The following is a 19059-nucleotide window of genomic DNA, read 5'->3' as shown; positions in this document are numbered from 1 at the left end:
TTAATAATTATTATTAAAGTACATATTCCCCTGGAAACCCCTCTTTTGTTCAGCCCTCCCCTACTTCCAGTCACTACTCACCCCCAAGGGGGAATCCCTGTCTTGATATCTAACAGTATTGATTAGTTTTTGTCTGTTTTCATTCTTTATATAAGTGGTGGTGGTTTAGTTGCTAAGTCATGTCTGACTCTTGAGACCCCAGAGACTACAGCCCATCAGGCTCCTTTGTCCTTGGGATTTCTCAGGGATCAAATCTGGGTCTCCTGAGGTCAGTCTCCTATACTGCACGTGGATTCTTTACCAACCGAGCCACCAGGGAAGCCTTCTATATAAGTAGAATCTTACAACATGTACTCTTCTGTACCCTCCTGTATCTGGCCTCTTTCCTCTTTATCACTGTGTGTAGTTGTGGGTTGTATATATTAATATGAATGTGCACTATTTCAAAAGCAATAAACCAACACATACAGCATTTTAAAAATCTTTAGCAAACAAGAGGAAAGCAAACCAATATTGAACTGATAGTATTAAAGCACACAAAAAAATCAAAATCACAAATTTTTCAAGTATGTCTAACCTACAGAATTTACAGTATATCTGGGATTTTTCATAGTAGATGGTAAGCTTTTCTTGCTTCTAGTGAATTTTTAGAAAACATATGCCTTCGCCTGCAATGACTCACTGTCATCCACGATACTAGAATAAATCAGAGTATTGATGCATGCATCAGTCAAGTTTGACTTTGGCTGTATTTTAAAATGCTTCTTGGAAGGCAAAGAGCAGAAGATAAAGGGAGATCCATAAATAAGGGACATCAATGGCTTCTGCACTTACCCAACGATTATGAAGACTCATGTTCAAGTGTAATCACAGTCGTCTTAAACAGCAAGTGCTGCTGCTGCTGCTGCTAAGTCGCTTCAGTCGTGTCCAGCTCTGTGCGACCCCATAGACGGCAGCCCACCAGGCTCCCCCGTCCCTGGGATTCTCCAGGCAAGACCACTGGAGTGGGCTGCCATTTCCTTCTCCATAAATGGCAAGCGAGTGCTACCTAATTCTAAATTTCATTACAGTGCTATTCTTGACATCACATAATACTTCCACTCTGGTCATCACTGCCAACCCTTAGGGTTCCAGTCATCTCATATGTAGATTTTGAAAAGATATATTGGTGTATTTCAACTCAGTCTGCATTCCTTATCTGACTTGCTGCCAACAAATCTGCCCTCATATTGTACAGAACAAAAAATATTTTGCCTATTGAAATCTTTTTGCCCAGCAGGTTTCCATCAAGAGTAGAGAATGAGATGATCAGCTCTATTTGAAGCGTCTGTTCTGCATTTTAAGATGTCTCGTTACCTCACATGCATGATTTGGCTAAAAATGAACTAACACTTTTGAATTTTCTCATTTCCATGGAGTTTGAAGCTGCCATTCTTAGCAATCAACCCCTCACCACATTGCTTCAATCTGCTTTATGGTGATTGAACAGAGAGATGTCTCATATATAGAGGAGAATATGCTTATTAATTGCATTTTATATAAGTTTCTCTCCTGTTCCCATTTACAACTTAAAAAATATAGCTAAGTTTTTAGACAATTTTTAGGGCAGCGAAACTCTTCTCTATGATATAATAATGGCAAATATATTACATGGCATTATAATCTGTCAAAACTGAGGAGGTACATCAAGAGTGAACCCTAATGTAAACTATGAACTTTGGGTGATACTGCTGTGTTCATGTAGGTTCATCAATTGTAACAAATGTTAACACTCTGGTGGGGGATGTTGATAATGGAAGAGGCTATGCATGTGTGAGTGCAGGAGGTATATGGAAATCCTCTCTGCTTTCCATTCAACTTTACTGTGAATCTAAAATTGTTCTTGAAAGTAAAGTCCATTTAGAGACTTAAATATAAGGCATCACACTATAAAACTCCTAGAAGAGAACACAGGCAAAACATTCTCCAACACAATTTGCCCAGTGTTTTCTTAGGTCAGTTTCCCAAGGCAATAGAAATAAAAGCAAAAATAAATAACACCTAATCAAATGGACAAACTCTTGTATTGCAAAGGAAACCATAAATAAAATGAAAAGCCAAATGGGAGAAAATATTTGTAAATGATGTGACTGACAAGGAGTTAATTTCCAAAATATACAAAGAGTTCATACAGCACAATCAAAAACAAACAACCCAATCAAAAAATGGGTGGAGGAACTAAACAGACATTTCTCCAAAGAAGACATACAGATGGTCAACAGGCACATGAAAAGATGCTCAACATTGTTACTTATTAGAGAAAGGCAGATCAAAACTGTTATGAGGTACAAGCTCACACTACTCAGAATGACCATCATTATCCCATTAAAAATTAATTTTTATCCTGTAGTGTTGATAAAAATGTAAACTGGTACAGCCAGTATAGAAAACAGCATGAAGTTCCCTCAGAAAGTTAAAAAGAGTTGTCATACGATCCTGCAATCCCACTCCTGGGCATATATAACCTGGGAAAACTCTAATTTGAAAATACACATGCTCCCTAATGTTCACAGAAGCACTATTCACAATAGCCAGACATGGAAGCAACCCAGTGTCCATCGACAGATGGATAAATAAAGATGACATGGTATATCTACACAGTGGACTATTAGCCCCAAAAAGAATGAAATAATGCCACTTGAAGCAACATGGATAGACTTAGAGATCATCATACTAATGGAAACAAGGCAGAAAAGACAAAGCATGAAGTGGGCTGCCATGCTCTTCTCCAGGGGATCTTTGTGACCCCAGGATTGAACCCCTGTCTCTTACATCTCCTGCATTGGCAAGTGGGTTCTTTACCACTAGTAACATCTGGGAATCCCAAATTGTATATGCTAATGACAAAAAAATAGTTAAAAGTTTATAATTTGGGGACTAACAGGCTCTTATTCAGAGACTTTAGATTTTATCAAGTCGATAGACACTACTCTTGACTTCTTTCTGTTCTCTACTATTCTCTACATGAATTCTGAGAGGCAGATTACAAACAAACCCTGCACTCACCATGGCCTCTGCAGAGTTACATCTCTGGAGTGTTCTGCAAATTAATCTAAAATGTGATTTATAATAATTTCCTTTCTCAAATCAAGACAAGGAACAGCCTGGAGGAGGAAACTACCAACATGAGGAAGGTCATATTTTTTAGACCTCTGGTGGGAAAGAGACCTGTGTAATTTTACTTGATTAAAACCACAGAACTGTTTAACTCTGTTCCTGTGTTAGGAAAGCCAGTAAAATAATCCAAGACCTTAAATGCTTGTATCACAGAGTTTGCACAGTCTTTTTTTCCTCAGAGGCAAATTTAACCCAGCTGTCTTTCCATGCAGCAAGGCTGTGCATGCATGCATGCAAGCTTAGTTGCTCAGTTGTGTCCTTCTCTTTGCGACCCCATGGACTGTAGCCTGCCAGGCTCTTCTGTCCTTGGGGATTCTCCAGGCAAGAATATTGGAGTGGGTTGTCATTTCCTCCTCCAGGTGAACTCCTCAACCCAGGGATCAAACTCACACATCTGCATCTTCTGCATTGGCAGGCGGAATCTTTACCACTGAGCCACCTGGGACGCCCCAGAGCAAGGCCATGACCCCGTAAAATAGCAGAAGAATGGCTGGAAAATGTGTGTGACACCATCATCTTCTTGAAAAAATTGCAAGAAGCTGCTACTCTACAGACTCATCTATTTTGCTTTAATCTCATTTATATGGAAACATATCTTTTGGTTTTCATACTATCATACTGCCAATGAACATTAGTTTCTTGGTGAGTTTATACATTTACTTGTCACACTTCAACAGTTTTCTTTTAATGTGATCTCAACGCATATCACAAAAGTGTGGCTCTCATCTACTTGAATTTCCAGAAACCAGAATAAAAAATTAGGTCCTAGGAAGGGATGGTGTAGCACTGATTAGGGATTCACTCAACTGATTTTTATCCACCAGTGAATACCTGATCATTAGAAAATAAATTCATTTCAGAAATGTACAATGTAAAAAAAAGAAAAAAAAACAGCTCTGAGAAGAATCTTAGTATCTGTTCAATGCACTTATTTTTTAGTTGAGGAGTATAAAGCTCAGAGGGGAAAACTAGCTTGAAGTCATAAGCTAGTTATAGACAGTTATAGCCAAAAGCTACTTATAGAGTCAAGCCTCTTAATTCAAGGCTCAACACGCTTTGCTCTCAACAATAGTACAATCAATCATTTAAGGTCTGTAGAGTAGGAACGTCAAATCTTATACATCTTTTGTACATGTTTATATTCACTGAGTGTTTATTTCTGCAGCCTGAGGTTACAAATATAATAATACCAAGCAGGTATACAAGGCTGATGTGTAAGAGCCTCGATACGCTCCTGAGGCTCCCACACTCTCAATACTGAGGTCATCTAACTCCATCTGCACTCTCGACTGTGCCCAGCCAGGACAGGACTCATGAAGAGAGAATTAATTTGTAAACTGCTGGTTTGCTAAAATGAATCAAATGAAAATTAGGAAATGTAGGTGGGTCTTGGTCTTTACACTAATACTCAATTTTGTTACACATATTGTTTCTTCATTCAGGCAGTATTTCCTGAGCACCTCTAAGGTTCCAGACATAGCAGAGATAAGAGTGAGCAAGACAGGCCCAGTCCCTGATCTTATGGGATTTACAATCGAATAGCACAAGCCAAAAATTAACAGATAAACAAATGACAAAATTATTTCAGTGCACCTTAAGTGCTATTGAAGAAGTTGAACTGGATGATTTTGGATAGGTGGCCTTTTAAAAAAATATTTCATTTATTTATTTAAAAAAAAATTTTTTTGACCATGTCACAGTTTGCAGGATCTTAGTTCCCTGACCAGGGATCAAACCCTCAGCAATGAACATGTGGAATCGTAACCACTGGACCACCAGGGAATTCTCAAGAGGTGATCTTTTTGAAAAAGTAACATAGGATCTATCAGCTGTGTGATGAGGAGTCAGCCATGTGAGAAGCAGGGAGAACAGTGTTCCAGGAAATGGGAAAAGCTAAGTAAGAGGTTCTGATGTGTGGACACATTTGGGGTTTGAAATATTTTTTCCCAAAGATAATGTAAAGATGAACCCGTTTTTAGAAATGAATCTTTATTCTACCCAATTTTATTATCTTATTATATACAGATGGGACAAACTTCTGCATTAGGAAAACACAGTGATTCTAAATCATGTATAATTTACTTATTTCCAAATGCATATAGAAAATAAGTCTCAGGTAAGTGCTTCAATATGACTTTGTTTACAAGAAAAATAGTGGATTCATTTTGATATTTGGCAAAACTAATACAGTTATGTAAAGTTTAAAAATAAAAAAAAAAAAATAGTACAGTACTTTGACCAACTGGAATTCAGAACTGCATTCTGTTTAAATCTGAATGGGTTTACATATAAATTATCATCTGGGTACTTTGTCCAGCAGGTAAATTATCTTCTGGCTTACTTTGTCCAGTAGGTAAAAGCTCCAAAGGACTAAGGTTGAAATCACTCACTACTGAATTACTACTTCTCACTACAAATGACAAAATGTTCACTAAATTATGTGATGCATTTTTGGGGGGGGGGTTTAGTGCAATCTATATTCATAGCATGAGTGTCATATTTGTTGTATGTAGAAAGCACATATAATGGTTAATAATTTGCCATTGGTTAATAATAGTACTGATATACAAATATAAACACATGTGATGATCAATAATTTATTGGAAGATTAGGCAGTTTTATAAGGTAAAATATCTATGTAAATAAATATGAAGACCCTGGGCCACCTGAATTTGAAAGATATGGATCAAGCATCTGAATTCCAGTTTTGTGGAATTTTGTATGAGAGCAGCTCCCCTCATACAGTCAAGCTTGGGCAAATTTCTAACCCTCTCTGAATTTCTTGGCTCTCTCAAAACTGTAGGTTAGAATAACTTCCTAGGTTTATGAGACAATTAAATAAGAATTTCTAAGGGTCTGGCACACACAATAAACTCAGTAAATTTTAGTGTTTGTCCCCCCTCCCATATATTTTCTCTAATAAAAATAGCATTAACAATACAAGAATTATGCTTGTACAGATTCCTTCTGTCTCTTCTCATCAGAATCTGATGGTGTTTTTCACATGAGAGAAAAAGGTAGGACAAAGGGACCAGTGCTATAGCTCTTGACACATCAAACTGAATTAAGACCCGGTGTTTCTAATTGTTCTGCTGCCTGGAACCGTCCCATTTTGACTGTCTAGCTCCTCCACGGCTTCCACTGTACTGCCTTCATCTGAGACCCAGACACGTGCCCAAGCGCAGTAAATCACAGTTAATTGCATGTCTTCAATTAAAAGACAAAAATGATGCACAATTAATTGGAGGAAATTGTCATTTGGTGAGTGAGTCTCGCTCATTACACTCCGTGCACAGGATGCATGCCAAGTCTGTGTTCCAGGCAAGAAGACTCCGTCTGTGACACTGAGGTTCAACCTTTCTGCAGAGCACTCTGGTCAAACACTTTAAAACACTCAGCACTGCAGCTGGAGTATAGCCAGCTTGCTCTGCAAGGACATTCAACACAGGGATGGCACATAACCATGACGATCAGAAAGAACCAAAACGTTCGGCGATGGGGGACTGAGTAAAAGGCCTAGGTTGTGGCCATTAAGGGAAAATCTACATTGTAACAAATGGTTTTTTCATATTGAATAAGATGAGAAAATGTCCATGACATATTCCTAAGTGAAAACTGCTTACAAAACAGTGTGGGTTTCTTCTTTTGAGGATTACATAATAAATGGAAGAAGAAAAAGAAAGAATGAGGAGAAACAGTGGGAAAATATACAATAAAAATGTTAACATTTGTAATCTCAGAGTAGTTCATACTCTCTAGATTTTTCTCCTATTCTAAAAAGTTTTCTAAGTTGGTTAAAATTACATTGCAATTTATTTCTGAATCTATTACAAAATGTCAGTTTTAAAGATTCGTAAGAATCCTTTAACATGAATTTACCCATTATAATAAAAAAGTCATCATAAAATTAAAAAATAATCCCTAGTAAGCACTTAGATACAATCCTATTATTCCCTTAGTTATACAGACAAAATAAAGTTAATAAAAAAATGCATTCTATAAATATACAAAAGAAAACCACGTTCAGCAAAATTAAATGTTCAATACAATAAATTATGCAAATATATACCTTATACTATATATTAAGATAACAGAAGAAAATCACTATGAATTCTTATTAGTTTAATACTAATATCAACAAACTAAAAAAATATGTTCATGGTGAACATAATAACCTTGAATTTGAGGAACTGCAAATCTTCTCTCCTCCACACCTCTTCTCTCATCATCATTTTCTACCCTGAACTGAAACACTTTACATCTAGCCACCTAGTATTATTCTGATGCTAAAACTTGACAACAAACAACTTTCTAGCTCACATACACACACACAGTTTCATAATTTTCACAAATAAGAAAAGAACAAAAAATGTCCTGCAATATATCACCAATGATGTTAACTTTTGTTTCCATTTTAGAAGAAAAGAATATACAAAATGCAAGAGTAGATTAATTCCAAACATACTGAACACTCTCCTAACCTTGAAATAAGCAATAAACATTTCCTGCTCTCTTTTATTTCTCGGGGGGGTTGGTGGAGTGGGAAAAGATAATCATATTCTGGAAAAGCCCGTATCTCAATCTCATGCGTCCTTACGTCCCAAGGGTAATATTTCCATTCCACTCTTAATGGAACAAATTTCTAATCAGACTATGTATCCAAAAATAATTGAGGCAATGCAATGTCAACAGATCATGCTGCCATCAGCATTCCCGATGCTGGGAATCAACTCTGCACACCGGTGTGACAGAGAGCGCGGGCAGTGCAGACACATCAGACCAACAAGCAGGACACAGCAGTTCTGTGCCCCTTTGGGCACTCAAGTCAGTGTTGGAGGACAGCTTCTAAGCTGGAAGAGGCCAATCTCAAAACCTTTCAGGGAGGGATGACTTACAATGCGGCTGGGCCAGGACCTCCACTTTTAAATTGGCATCAGTGTCTTCCTTTAGAATTTTTGAAACAACAGTCATTTTTGGAAAGGTTAACAATGCCCTTAGATTTCTGACAACAAACACTACTGAATGTATTTTATGATGCTCTGAAACTGTCCAGAGGTTTAAAATTCAGGTTTGACAATAATTGTTGAAGCGGGATCAAGAGTAAGGGAGACCCCTTAAGGTATCCTACTTAAGAATGCGTTTGACATTTTCCTAATTAAAAAAAAAAGATTTCTTTCAAAGTATTTTATATTCAAAATTATACTGACTTCAACTTTGGAAATATATGAAATGTGATTTGTGCTTATTTAAGACTTTAATAAGCAATGTAGACTTTTTAAAAAATCCATCAAGCACGATGTTGATCATAAAAAAAATTTCTTCACTCCTGAAAAAATGTTACCAGGATCTATAACGATAGAAGACGTGCACCTAAATGAACGCAAGGCCGCCATATGCCTGGCACTCTCACAGTGTGACAAAACAGACTGGTAATTAACTGCTTTCCTACCAAAATCTGCCAGCTTCAACTCCCCCGTGTCACTGATCAGAAGGTTCTGTGGCTTCAGGTCTCTGTGCAAAATATAGCGCTGGTGGATGTAGGACAGCCCTCGCAGCAACTGAAATAAAAACAGCTGGAAAAACAGGGAGAGAAAAGTTAAAATACAAACACAGTCCAATGCCACTTTCTACATACAGTCTGCCAAGTACTTGTATTTCTTGAAAATGGGTACCCATCACTAAATTTTCTATCAAACTATTGAAACAGAATTTGCATACATGTATGGAAATTCCTAATGCACAAACTAAATCTGAAAATTTTTAACAACCTATTATGTCAACCCAGAGTTCCTTAGCCAGAAAGATCTATAATCCAATCTTTGTTCTAGAAATTAAGCGGAATGTAAAGAACCGTTTTCTAAATAATATTTGATTTCCTCAGGTCTGAACTGATGCTTGAGACAGAGAAAAAACCCTATTCAGAATGTTATAAAAGGAAGCAGAATTTTTTAATGTAAATTTAATGAACATATATTTAATTCCATGGAAATGATATAAACATGGTATCTAGTGATTCACTCAATAACATGCTTTAAGGAATAGAAAGATAAGATGATTTCAAATAATTAAAACAGAAACAGTCACGGGGTCCAATTATTACTACACTGTAATTACACTGCTTCGGCACATATGGCCACAGAGATTACGTTGTTGCCTAAAGACAGACGTGTACTTTTGCTAATTACAGAACAGACCCAACCTAAAGGGACAGGAATCACAGAGAACAGAGAAATCAAGAATTCAAGAGCAAAAGTTTCATAAGAAATACAATTAAGAAGCGACTGATGGTCTTCTCTGTTTACGTTCATATTGGATCATCATAAATATTTCCATTTTGATAACAAAAAAGGTGATCCACTAGGCTTTCCAATACTCTGTTTATTAAAAAAAAAGGACTATCTTTACACTATGTACTTGCCAAAAGAATCCTAATTGACATAGTTTTTAAAAAACAATCTCCTAAAACAAAACTAAAAACAAGTGGTTTTAAGTGCCATCCATACTGTAGTCTATGTAATCAGCTAGTAACAAAATGCACTTTCTGGGAAATTGTAAAGGAATTAGCTGCCAAATACTTGTAGGATAGGGCTTCCCAGGTGGCAATAGGTGGTAAAGAACCCACCTGCCAATGCAGGAGACATAAGAGAAATGGGTTTGATCCCTGCTTCAGGAAGATTCCCTGGAGAAGGGAATGGCAACCCACTCCAGTATTCTTGCCAGGAGAATCCCATGGACAGAGGAGCCTGGCTAACTACAGTCCATGGAGTCACAAAGAGTCAGATATGATTGAAGCAACTTAGCATGCATACTGGTAGGACAAGGATTCTAGAATCTTCACATAAAAAAGACTGGCAACTCCTCAAGGGCCATGGGAGCTAACATTTCAGAATATTTTCCAACTAACTAGGGGCTCTGAAAGCCAAGTAAAACGTTTAGAGGGGGGATACCTTGGAACATTGGTTCAGTTGCTAAGTCATGCCGACTCTTTGCCACCATATGGACTGTAGCACACCGGGCTTCCCTGTCCTACGCTAAGTCTCAGTGTTTGCCCCGATTCATGCCCATCGAGTCGGTGATGCCATCCAACCATCTCATCCTCTGTTGTCCCCTTCTCTTCCTGCCCTCAATCCTTCCCAGCATGAAAGACAGTAGATAAATTCACTTCAAAATCTTTGTATGTGATAATAAGCTATGGTGTTGGGAAGGCCTAGATTCATTATTTCCAGAATCTAAGTACCAGAAACTAAACACCTGTTCTGTGTTAGGCTGGATTAAATCACTGGCTCAAGAATCGCAGGAAGTAAACTTCTCCTGGACTCCTCCTTTCAGTCCTTCCTGTGTAGCAGATGGAAAGACTTAACGCCATCAGCAGCAGCTTCCAGCCTCATTCCTCACTTCTAAAACCCCCTGCATCCTGAAGCAGAAAAGCTTACAATTTCAAAGAAAATCCAAATCCCTTCAGTTCCGAAGGGAGAAAGGATGAGCAAATAAAGCCACTTTGTATTTTCAAAAGCTTTTCATCAATCAGTCACATAGGCAGATCGCAAAACAAATAAACTGAATTTCAAAAATAAACTGATTTTGAAAGTCTGCATTCTGCAAGGTGCTAGCTGGGACTTACCAGACTGTGATTATCTACCTAACCACAGCAATATATTTTAGTTGAACAAGCAAATGACACGAAGTGCCAGCTGCTATTCTACACATCATAGAATATGAATTCATTTGATCTCTGTAAAAAAACTAATACAATTATGTAAAGTTTAAAAATAAAATAAAAAAAATAAGAAATATTGACAAAAAAATAAATAAAAAGATTTTTTGATGTGGACCATATTTTCTTTAAAGTCTTTATTGAATTTGTTACAACACTGCTTGTTTTATGCTTTGGTTTTTTTGACCCCAAGGCATGTGGGGTCTTCATTCCCTGACAAGGGATTGAATCCGTACCGTGTTGGAAGGCAAAGTATTAACCACTGGACCACCAGGGTAGTCCCTGACCTCTGTAACAATTTTAATGGTGATGGTACCACTATTCCGGGCTTTCCTAGTGGCTCAGCTGGTAAAGACTCTTCCTGCAATGCAGGAGATGAAAGAAATGAGGATTCGATTCCTTGGTCAGGAAGATCCCCTGGAAAAGGAAATGGCAACCCACTCCAGTATTCTTGCCTGGAAAATCCCATGGACAGAGGAGTCTGGAGGGCTCCTATAGTCCATGGAGTCACAAGGAGTCAGACACAAATGAATATACACGTCTGTGCCCATACACATACACACACACACACACACACACACACACACACATCACATCCTATCTGTATCAGTGATGAGGAAACTGGAATCAGTTTAAGTGCCAGGACTCAAATCCAAGAAATTTGACTCCAAAATCTACTCCCTTAACCACTCTACTCTAGGAATCTTGGCCAGAACACAAGTGGGCAGTGTCCACATAGAAGCTGCTTCCTGCAATCGACAAGAAAAAGCACAGGCATCTAACAGCATGGCCTTCGAGGCCACTGAGCTGAGCCCTGATTCCAGCTGGGTGCCCAGGCATCACTGCTCCACATTTCCTGACCCCAAGCACTCTCAAAGCATATTGCTGTTCAACCCTTTTGCCTCGTTCTTACGTCTTCTCTCACAGAAAAGCCTTGTCTCACTTTTGCCTGCTAATCTCCCTGTGTTTCTTAGGTCTCTCCTCAAACGCCACTCCTCCCTGGTGCCTTTGCAGACCCCAGGCCTTCAGTCTCCCTGCAGGTCTGTGTGAGGCATTCCTCCTCGGTGCTCCGGGGGCAGCTGCTACATCTGTCTATCACAGGATGGGATTCCCCTGTCTCCCCAGAATGTATTGTTGTAGTTCAGTCACTCAGTCATGTCCAACTCTTTGTGACCCCACGGACTGCAGCACGCCAGGCTTCCCTGTCCTTCGCTATCTCCTGGAGTTTGCTCAAACTCATGTCCATTGAGCTGGTAATGCCATCTCATCCATGGTTGTCCCCTTCTCCTTCTGCCCTCAATCTTTCCCAGCATCAGGGTCTTTTACAATGAGTCGGCTCTTCGCATCAGGTGGCCACAGTATTGGAGTTTCAGCTTCAGCATCAGTCCTTCCAATGAATATTTAGGGTTGATTTCTTTTAGGATGGACTGGTTGGATCTCCTTGCAGTCCAAGGGACTCTCAAAAATCTTCTCCAACACCACAGTTCAAAAGCTTCAATTCTTCAGCGCTCAGTCTTCTTTATGGTCCAGCTCTGACATACATACATGATTACTGGAAAAACCATAGCTTTGACTATATGGACCTTTGTCAGCAAAGTGATGTCTAGTTTTTAATATGCTGTCTAGGTTCATCATAGCTTTTATTCCAAAGAGCAAGCGTCTTTTAATTTCAGACTGTTTGCCTCAACCATCTTCCTAATCTGCTCCCACAGCTGACACTCATTACTAAGTAATGTGATGACTGAACAGGATTTAGGGACATCTGGATGAAGCAGATAGAAAAAAGAATAGACTCCTGGAATGAGAGTTTCTAGAAGCTAAGAGCAGAAATGGGAAGACCAAACAGTCCCAAAGGGCTCTTCTTTTAACACCTTTACTAATTAGTAGAAATATATAATCCTCATGTTAATCCAGAAGCTATTCAAATAGGATAGCAGATTAAAGAGGATTAAGAAAATCAGTGTTAGGGAAAGATGCAACCACACACTCAACTACAGTTGTATACATGACAAACTAAGCTCCAAATAAGACAGACAGAGCCCCGAGCATCAAAGGAGAGCCCCAGACAAACTTTTAGATCTTTGAACAATGCACAAAGTTAAGTCAGAACAAATCCCCGGATAATACATTCCTTCAGGATTTACGAAGTGCCAACCATCTGCCAGGTGCTATCATGTAAGAGGGATGCCAAGATGAATAGGATGTAAGATGTAGTTCCTTGACTTGAGGAACTCACAGCCCACTGGGTATGAGAGACACATAAACAGATTTGTGTATCCGTGCTAAGTCGCTTCAGTTGTGTCTGACCTGGGAGACTCTGTGGACTGCAGCCCTCCAGGCTCCTCTGCCCATGGGATTCTCCAGGCAAGAATACTGGAGTGGGTTGCCATGCCCTCCTCCAGGGGATCTTCCTGAGTCAGGGATTGAACCCATGTCTCTTACATCTCCCGCACTGGCAGGTCAGTTCTTTACCACTAGCCCCACCTGGGAAGCACATAAGCATATTAACTGCATTTAAAGAGGTCTGCTTAGCAGCAGCAGCAGCAGCACTATGACAGCTGCGCAGAGCGTGACTGAAGGCCCACAGGAGGGAGGACACTTCATTACGCATAAAAGTGTAGCAGGAAAGGAGCATTCGTTAGATGCACAAGATAAGACGATGTATTATACGACAAACCTCTTGCTTTTCTGAGGGAAAAAACTGAGGAAACCAAGCAAGGAAATCACTAGACAGATAAATTAATAAAAAGAAAAATTGTAATTAATGGAAAGAAGACAATATATGAAACTGTAAAACGATCAACACACACCGTCATCATAATAATGGTGGTGAAGGGGCAATATAATTCACTGAAACCATTGGTAAGGGCTTGCCTGATAGCTCAGTTGGTAAAAAATTCGCCTGCAATGCAGGAGACCCTGGTTCGATTCCTGGGTCAGGAAGATCCCCTGGAAAAGGGAAAGGCTACCCACTCCAGTATTCTGGCCTGACAATATATGAAACTGTAAAACCATCAACACACCATCATAATAGTAATGGTATGAAGGGACAATATAATTCACTGAAACCATGAGGAAACTTGGAGCATTTTCTGTTAAACACCTTAAAATGTTATTTCTAAAACACCAAGTTTACTCATGGTTTCAGTGAATTATATTGTCCCTTCAAGGGACAAGGAAAGAGCAGTCATTCCGAGTTTAACAGAATGTGCCATAGAATATTCCTTGGGAATCTTTTGAGAACCCAAGTCTTGGGGATTTCTTTCTTTAGACATACAGGCAAGTATCTGACTGGCCCGTGTAAATTTTTAAGAAAGCCAGTTCACTGGGTTGTTGTGGAAATCACCACATAACAAGCTAAGTTTGATCTCTGTGAACACCAGAGGGTACTGTGAAAACTAGAAGGACCACCAAAGGCGGGGCTGCATGCAGAGGAAGAGGAAACATCAGCTTTGTGGCTCGCTAATAAAACTTGGTGAACGTCGACGCGATCTCAGGTACTGAAAAAAAAAAAAAAAACGGAAGACAGACTCTTAGTAATTGAAGGTTTACACTCATTTGAAGACTGTTCTGGGACTTCCTGCTAGTCCAGTAGCTAGAACTCTACAACTCCCAATACAGGGGGCCTGGGTTCAATCCCTGCTCAGGGAACTAGATCCCACGTGCACACAAGTATGCTTAGTCGCTCACTCGTGTCCAACTCATCGCAACGCTATGGACGGTAACCTGCCAGGCTCCTCTGTCTATGGGATTTCCCAGACAAGAATACTGGAGTGGGTTGCCATTTCATCTTCCAGGGAATCCTGCCCACCCCGGGACTGAACCCGTGTCTCCCAAGTCTCCTGCACTGCAGGCGGATTCTTTACCACTGAGCCACGAGGAAGCCCTCTAGATCCCACATGCTGCAACCGAACAAACAAAAGCCCCAGTGTGCCGCAGCTAAAAGACCCCAAGTGCTGCAACTAAGATCCGGAGCGGCCAGAGGTATAAGCAATAAATAAAATAAACTTGAAAAAAGACTAAGTAATTTTATGTATCTTTTATAATCTCCTATTTTTTCCTTTTCTTTTAAGCAAATGAGAAAACTAATGCTCTTAAAGCCCAAGAAACGTACTCAGTCAATCCAACCATCACACAACACTTGTGAACTTTCCACTACACCTCATTATCTTAACCAAGGATGATGCTTACTAAACACACGGATGAATACAGCTATACACCCAATATAATCAAAGTGCTTTTATTAAGTGAACCCAAGTTTGTAAAAGTCTCAATTAATGTAGTATGTAATAAGCATATGGTTCTTGAATGTCTATTTTTGCTATTTAAAATCCTCTTAGAAGTAAATACTATGGCAGCAGAAAGCTTTATATACTGAAGTTGATAAATTAACATATTTTCCTTTCTATCTGCTTATTATCTACTGTAGTAACCATAGGGTCTTCCTAAGAATATTTTGTCCCCTCAGGCCGCTTTTTTGTGTTTTTTTTTTATTTTTTTATTTTTACAGCATTGTGTTGGTTTCTGCTGTACAACCGTGTGAATCAGCCATAATTATACATATATCCCCTCCCTCTTGAGCCTCCCTCCCTCCCCGCCTCCCAGCCCACCCCTCCCAGTCATCACAGAGGGCCATACTCAACTTTATGAAAGGAGAGGTCTTCAAATTCTTCAGTATGTGATCACTGAAGAGTTATACTCCAGTTCAAATATGTTCACTTTTTGCAATAAGAACCCCAATGGGAAAATGCCTAAAATAGCAATGATGTGATGAACAAGGACATTTTGCCAGCAGGAGATCTATCTATAACCCTGCTGTCTTGCCATCCCCAGCAGAAAGCAACTCATATCCTCGCGGCCATGGCAGATACTGCTTGGGAATATCCTTAATACTCCTTCTAGTCTCTTCTGAAACTCTTTGGACTTTGAGTAGATTAAAAAAAAAAATATCAAGATAAGGCTTTCGATCAGAACATTTAGAACAAGTTGATTAAAAGCACACACACATCATTGGACTCAGTAGGTTATATCTGTTACTCAGAAGAATTACTGGCACTTGCAGTGAGCAACAAATTTTTTACCCCCCTCATCCCCCCTCAAAATCTAAGGATCTCTGATTTTGATGCTCTTTGTCTCAATGTTTACAATCAGATTTATGAATGGTCTGAAAGGCATGCATTATTTAATGTATAAGGGTCCATTTAATATGAGACTCAGCACGGTGAACATTTGCAGATTTTCTAGGCAAGGGTTCACTATCTTCGAGGGATGTCCATCATCTCTTAGTGTTTATTGGAGCAACCTGCAATAGATGAAAGGCCTATGGAAAGCACGGAGAAGGCAATGGCACCCCACTCCAGTACTCTTGCCTGGAGAATCCCATGGACAGAGGAGCCTGGTAGGCTGCAGTCCATGGGGTCGCTGAGGGTCGCGCACAACTGGGTGACTTCACTTTCACTTTTCACTTTCATGCAGTGGAGAAGGAATGGCAACCCACTCCAGTGTTCTTGCCTGGAGAATCCCAGGGACGGAAGAGCCTGGTGGGCTGCTGTCCATGGGGTCACACAGAGTTGGACACGAATGAAGCGACTTAGCAGCAGCAGCAGCATGGACAGCACTAATTCTTCTTCATGAAGAGTAAAATCTCAGTGCTTTTTTCCGCTGACCATGCCATAATTTTTTATTTATTTTTTATTATTTTTAATTGAAGGATAATTGTTTTTGCAATCTTGTGTTGGTTTCTGCCATACAACATCGAGAATCAGGCATAACTATATATACAGAGAGAGGCAGGATATATATACATATACATATATATATATATATATATATATATATATATATCCCCTCCTCTTGAGCCTCCCTCGCACTCTGCACGTCCATTCTCTACATCTGTATCTCCATTCCTTCACTGCAAATTAGGTTAATCAGTACCATTTTTTCCAGATTCCATATACATCTATGTAGCTTTAATATAATATATTTGTTTTCCTCTTTCTGACTTACTCCACTCTGTATAATAAGCTTTAGGTTCATCCTCCTCTCTCCAACTGATTCAAATGCATTCCCTCTTATGGTCAATATTCCATTGTATGTATGTACCACATACATACCCCAACTTCTTCATCCATTCATTGAACAGCACTAATTCTTACAGAGACAGTCAAGCTACTTTTCTGTCACTTGCACACCAAGGTTAAATACCCGTCATCTTAAGTTGCTCACCTTGAAAGTGATTAATTTTCTCACATGCCCTTAATATTTATCCAAGCTATAAAACTGTCTCATTTCATAATTGTATGGATAACAGAAATAGAAGAGACTCCGATATTTAAGCAACTGTAGTAACTGCTGTTTACTAAGTACTTAATAGTAAATTAATCTTCCCACCAATTCTGCTAGGCAGATCCTATTATCTTTATTTCACAGATAAAGAAATAAAGGCTCAGAGAAATCACATGAATTGGAAAAAGGGAGACACAGCACATGTAGCAGAGGTCCATTTCCCATTCCCAGTACTTATATTTCCCATTTTCGTCTTGCTCTGACACCCAAAATTTAAAATACTGCTACCAAAAACGTATGTATACCATTTGATTAAACAAACGGTAACAAAAAGTAATACACTGTGTGACTACAAGGATAGGAAATATGACACTAGCAAAGAAACCAAAGTAGCACATGGGTAATAAACGCTTCAAATAATATGCCTCATGGTTAGTATCATATTATTTAAAAATCCACAGATGCACAAGCATTAAATTACTCAATATATCAAACTTTCTAGGAGTAAAAAATAATTTTAAAATTTGAGTCCTCAAATATCTAGTGAATAGTAAAATACTTTCTAATAGGAATCAGATAATGATTTTACTGCAATAATAGGTCTTCTTCAATTTTTCAAAGTATGATTCATTAAGTTGAGTTTCAAATTTGAAAATACCTAATGCAAATATCAAATCCGAATCTGTAATGCAATGTACATAATTCATGTCCAAATAGTTTCTATTTTATAAAGCATCTTTGTAATTTTATGTGTTGGATTTTTTAAAAAAAGAATACTAAGAAAGTTATATGGAGATATAAGGGAGATAGAAATAAAAGTCCAGGTAATAAAAGCTATGGTATAATTTGTCACTCTGGACATACTGAACATATTAACCGTGCTCCTGGGATGGTGTAAGACAAACATCTATGCCAGGGCATCGGATCAGAGATGCGCCCCTTTTTTGCCATGTACTACAGTCAGATTCAGGCTTCCCAGGTGGTGCTAGTGGTCAGCCACCTGCGAATGCAGAAGATGTAAGAGACGAAGGTTTGATCCCTGGGTGGGGAAATCCCCTGGAGAAGGGAATGGCAACCCTCTGTGGTATCCTTGCCTAGAGAATCCCATGGACAGAGGAAACTGGCAGGCTGCAGTCCATAGGGTCGCACAGAGTTGGACATGACTGACTCGACTTAGCATGCACACATGCACAGATAGATTCAGTTCTCAGAAAATCTGAGGATTTAGGGGAGTCTGCCTTGACACATTTTGTTCTATTTGAGTTCATCTAGTCAACTTTCTGCTTCTTCATTCCACTCCTTCAAATTGCTGAGATGTGTAACACGTTTCATCATTTCCAGATAAAGTAACCAAAATTTAACTTGCACTCTCTAATATATTTGTACATTAATCTTCGATACTAAAAATGATAACTTTCTGGAAAAGGGAATAACTCAGAGAATAAGAATTTCAAGTACTGGGGCAAAGTCTTGGGAGAAAAGATATTGCACACCTTCTGTGCTCCTTAAGTTGGTTCCCATTCCGCCCACTCCTCCCGCCTCAATACAATGGAGGACACCAGCAAGGGGTTATTCTAAGCTCCGAGATGCCTGCAGGGAGGAAGGTGACTGGACTCATGGGATCTAGAACTGGGATACTTACAAGGAGTCAAATGGCAAAAACAGAGCCTGGTTTGTCCATGCTCCCTGAAAGAAGTTCATTAGCTTTTTTAGAACCCTAATATGTCACACTAACGTATAATATATTAGATACTAAGTAGGCTTCCCAGTTATGAGGGTTTGTAGGTATGATGATGAAATGGGGAGGGCTGAGGACAAGAACCTTCCATTTAACAAGGTCGGTCAGAGCTTCCCTGGTGGCTCAGTGGTAAACAATCTGACTGCCAATGTAGGAGACATGGGTT

The 19059-nt window shown here is 39.2% G+C and overlaps 1 protein-coding gene across 12 annotated transcripts in view; it reads right to left on the bottom strand.

Annotated features, from left to right (window-relative positions):
* CDK14 (cyclin dependent kinase 14) overlaps positions 1–19059 on the bottom strand; it is a 662006-nt gene that overhangs the window by 330198 nt on the left and 312749 nt on the right. For all 12 annotated transcript variants that reach the window (XM_044946425.2, XM_044946423.2, XM_044946424.2 and 9 more), the window contains one exon: positions 8606–8729. In XM_044946425.2, coding sequence (XP_044802360.1) covers positions 8606–8729 — 124 coding nt within the window. The remainder of the gene's footprint in view (positions 1–8605; positions 8730–19059) is intronic.

Source organism: Bubalus bubalis, chromosome 8, assembly GCF_019923935.1.
Source record: "Bubalus bubalis isolate 160015118507 breed Murrah chromosome 8, NDDB_SH_1, whole genome shotgun sequence".
NCBI classification, from domain to species: domain Eukaryota; kingdom Metazoa; phylum Chordata; class Mammalia; order Artiodactyla; family Bovidae; genus Bubalus; species Bubalus bubalis.
The sequence above is the reverse complement of the archived record's forward strand: the minus strand, read 5'-3'. Positions and strand labels throughout refer to the sequence as shown.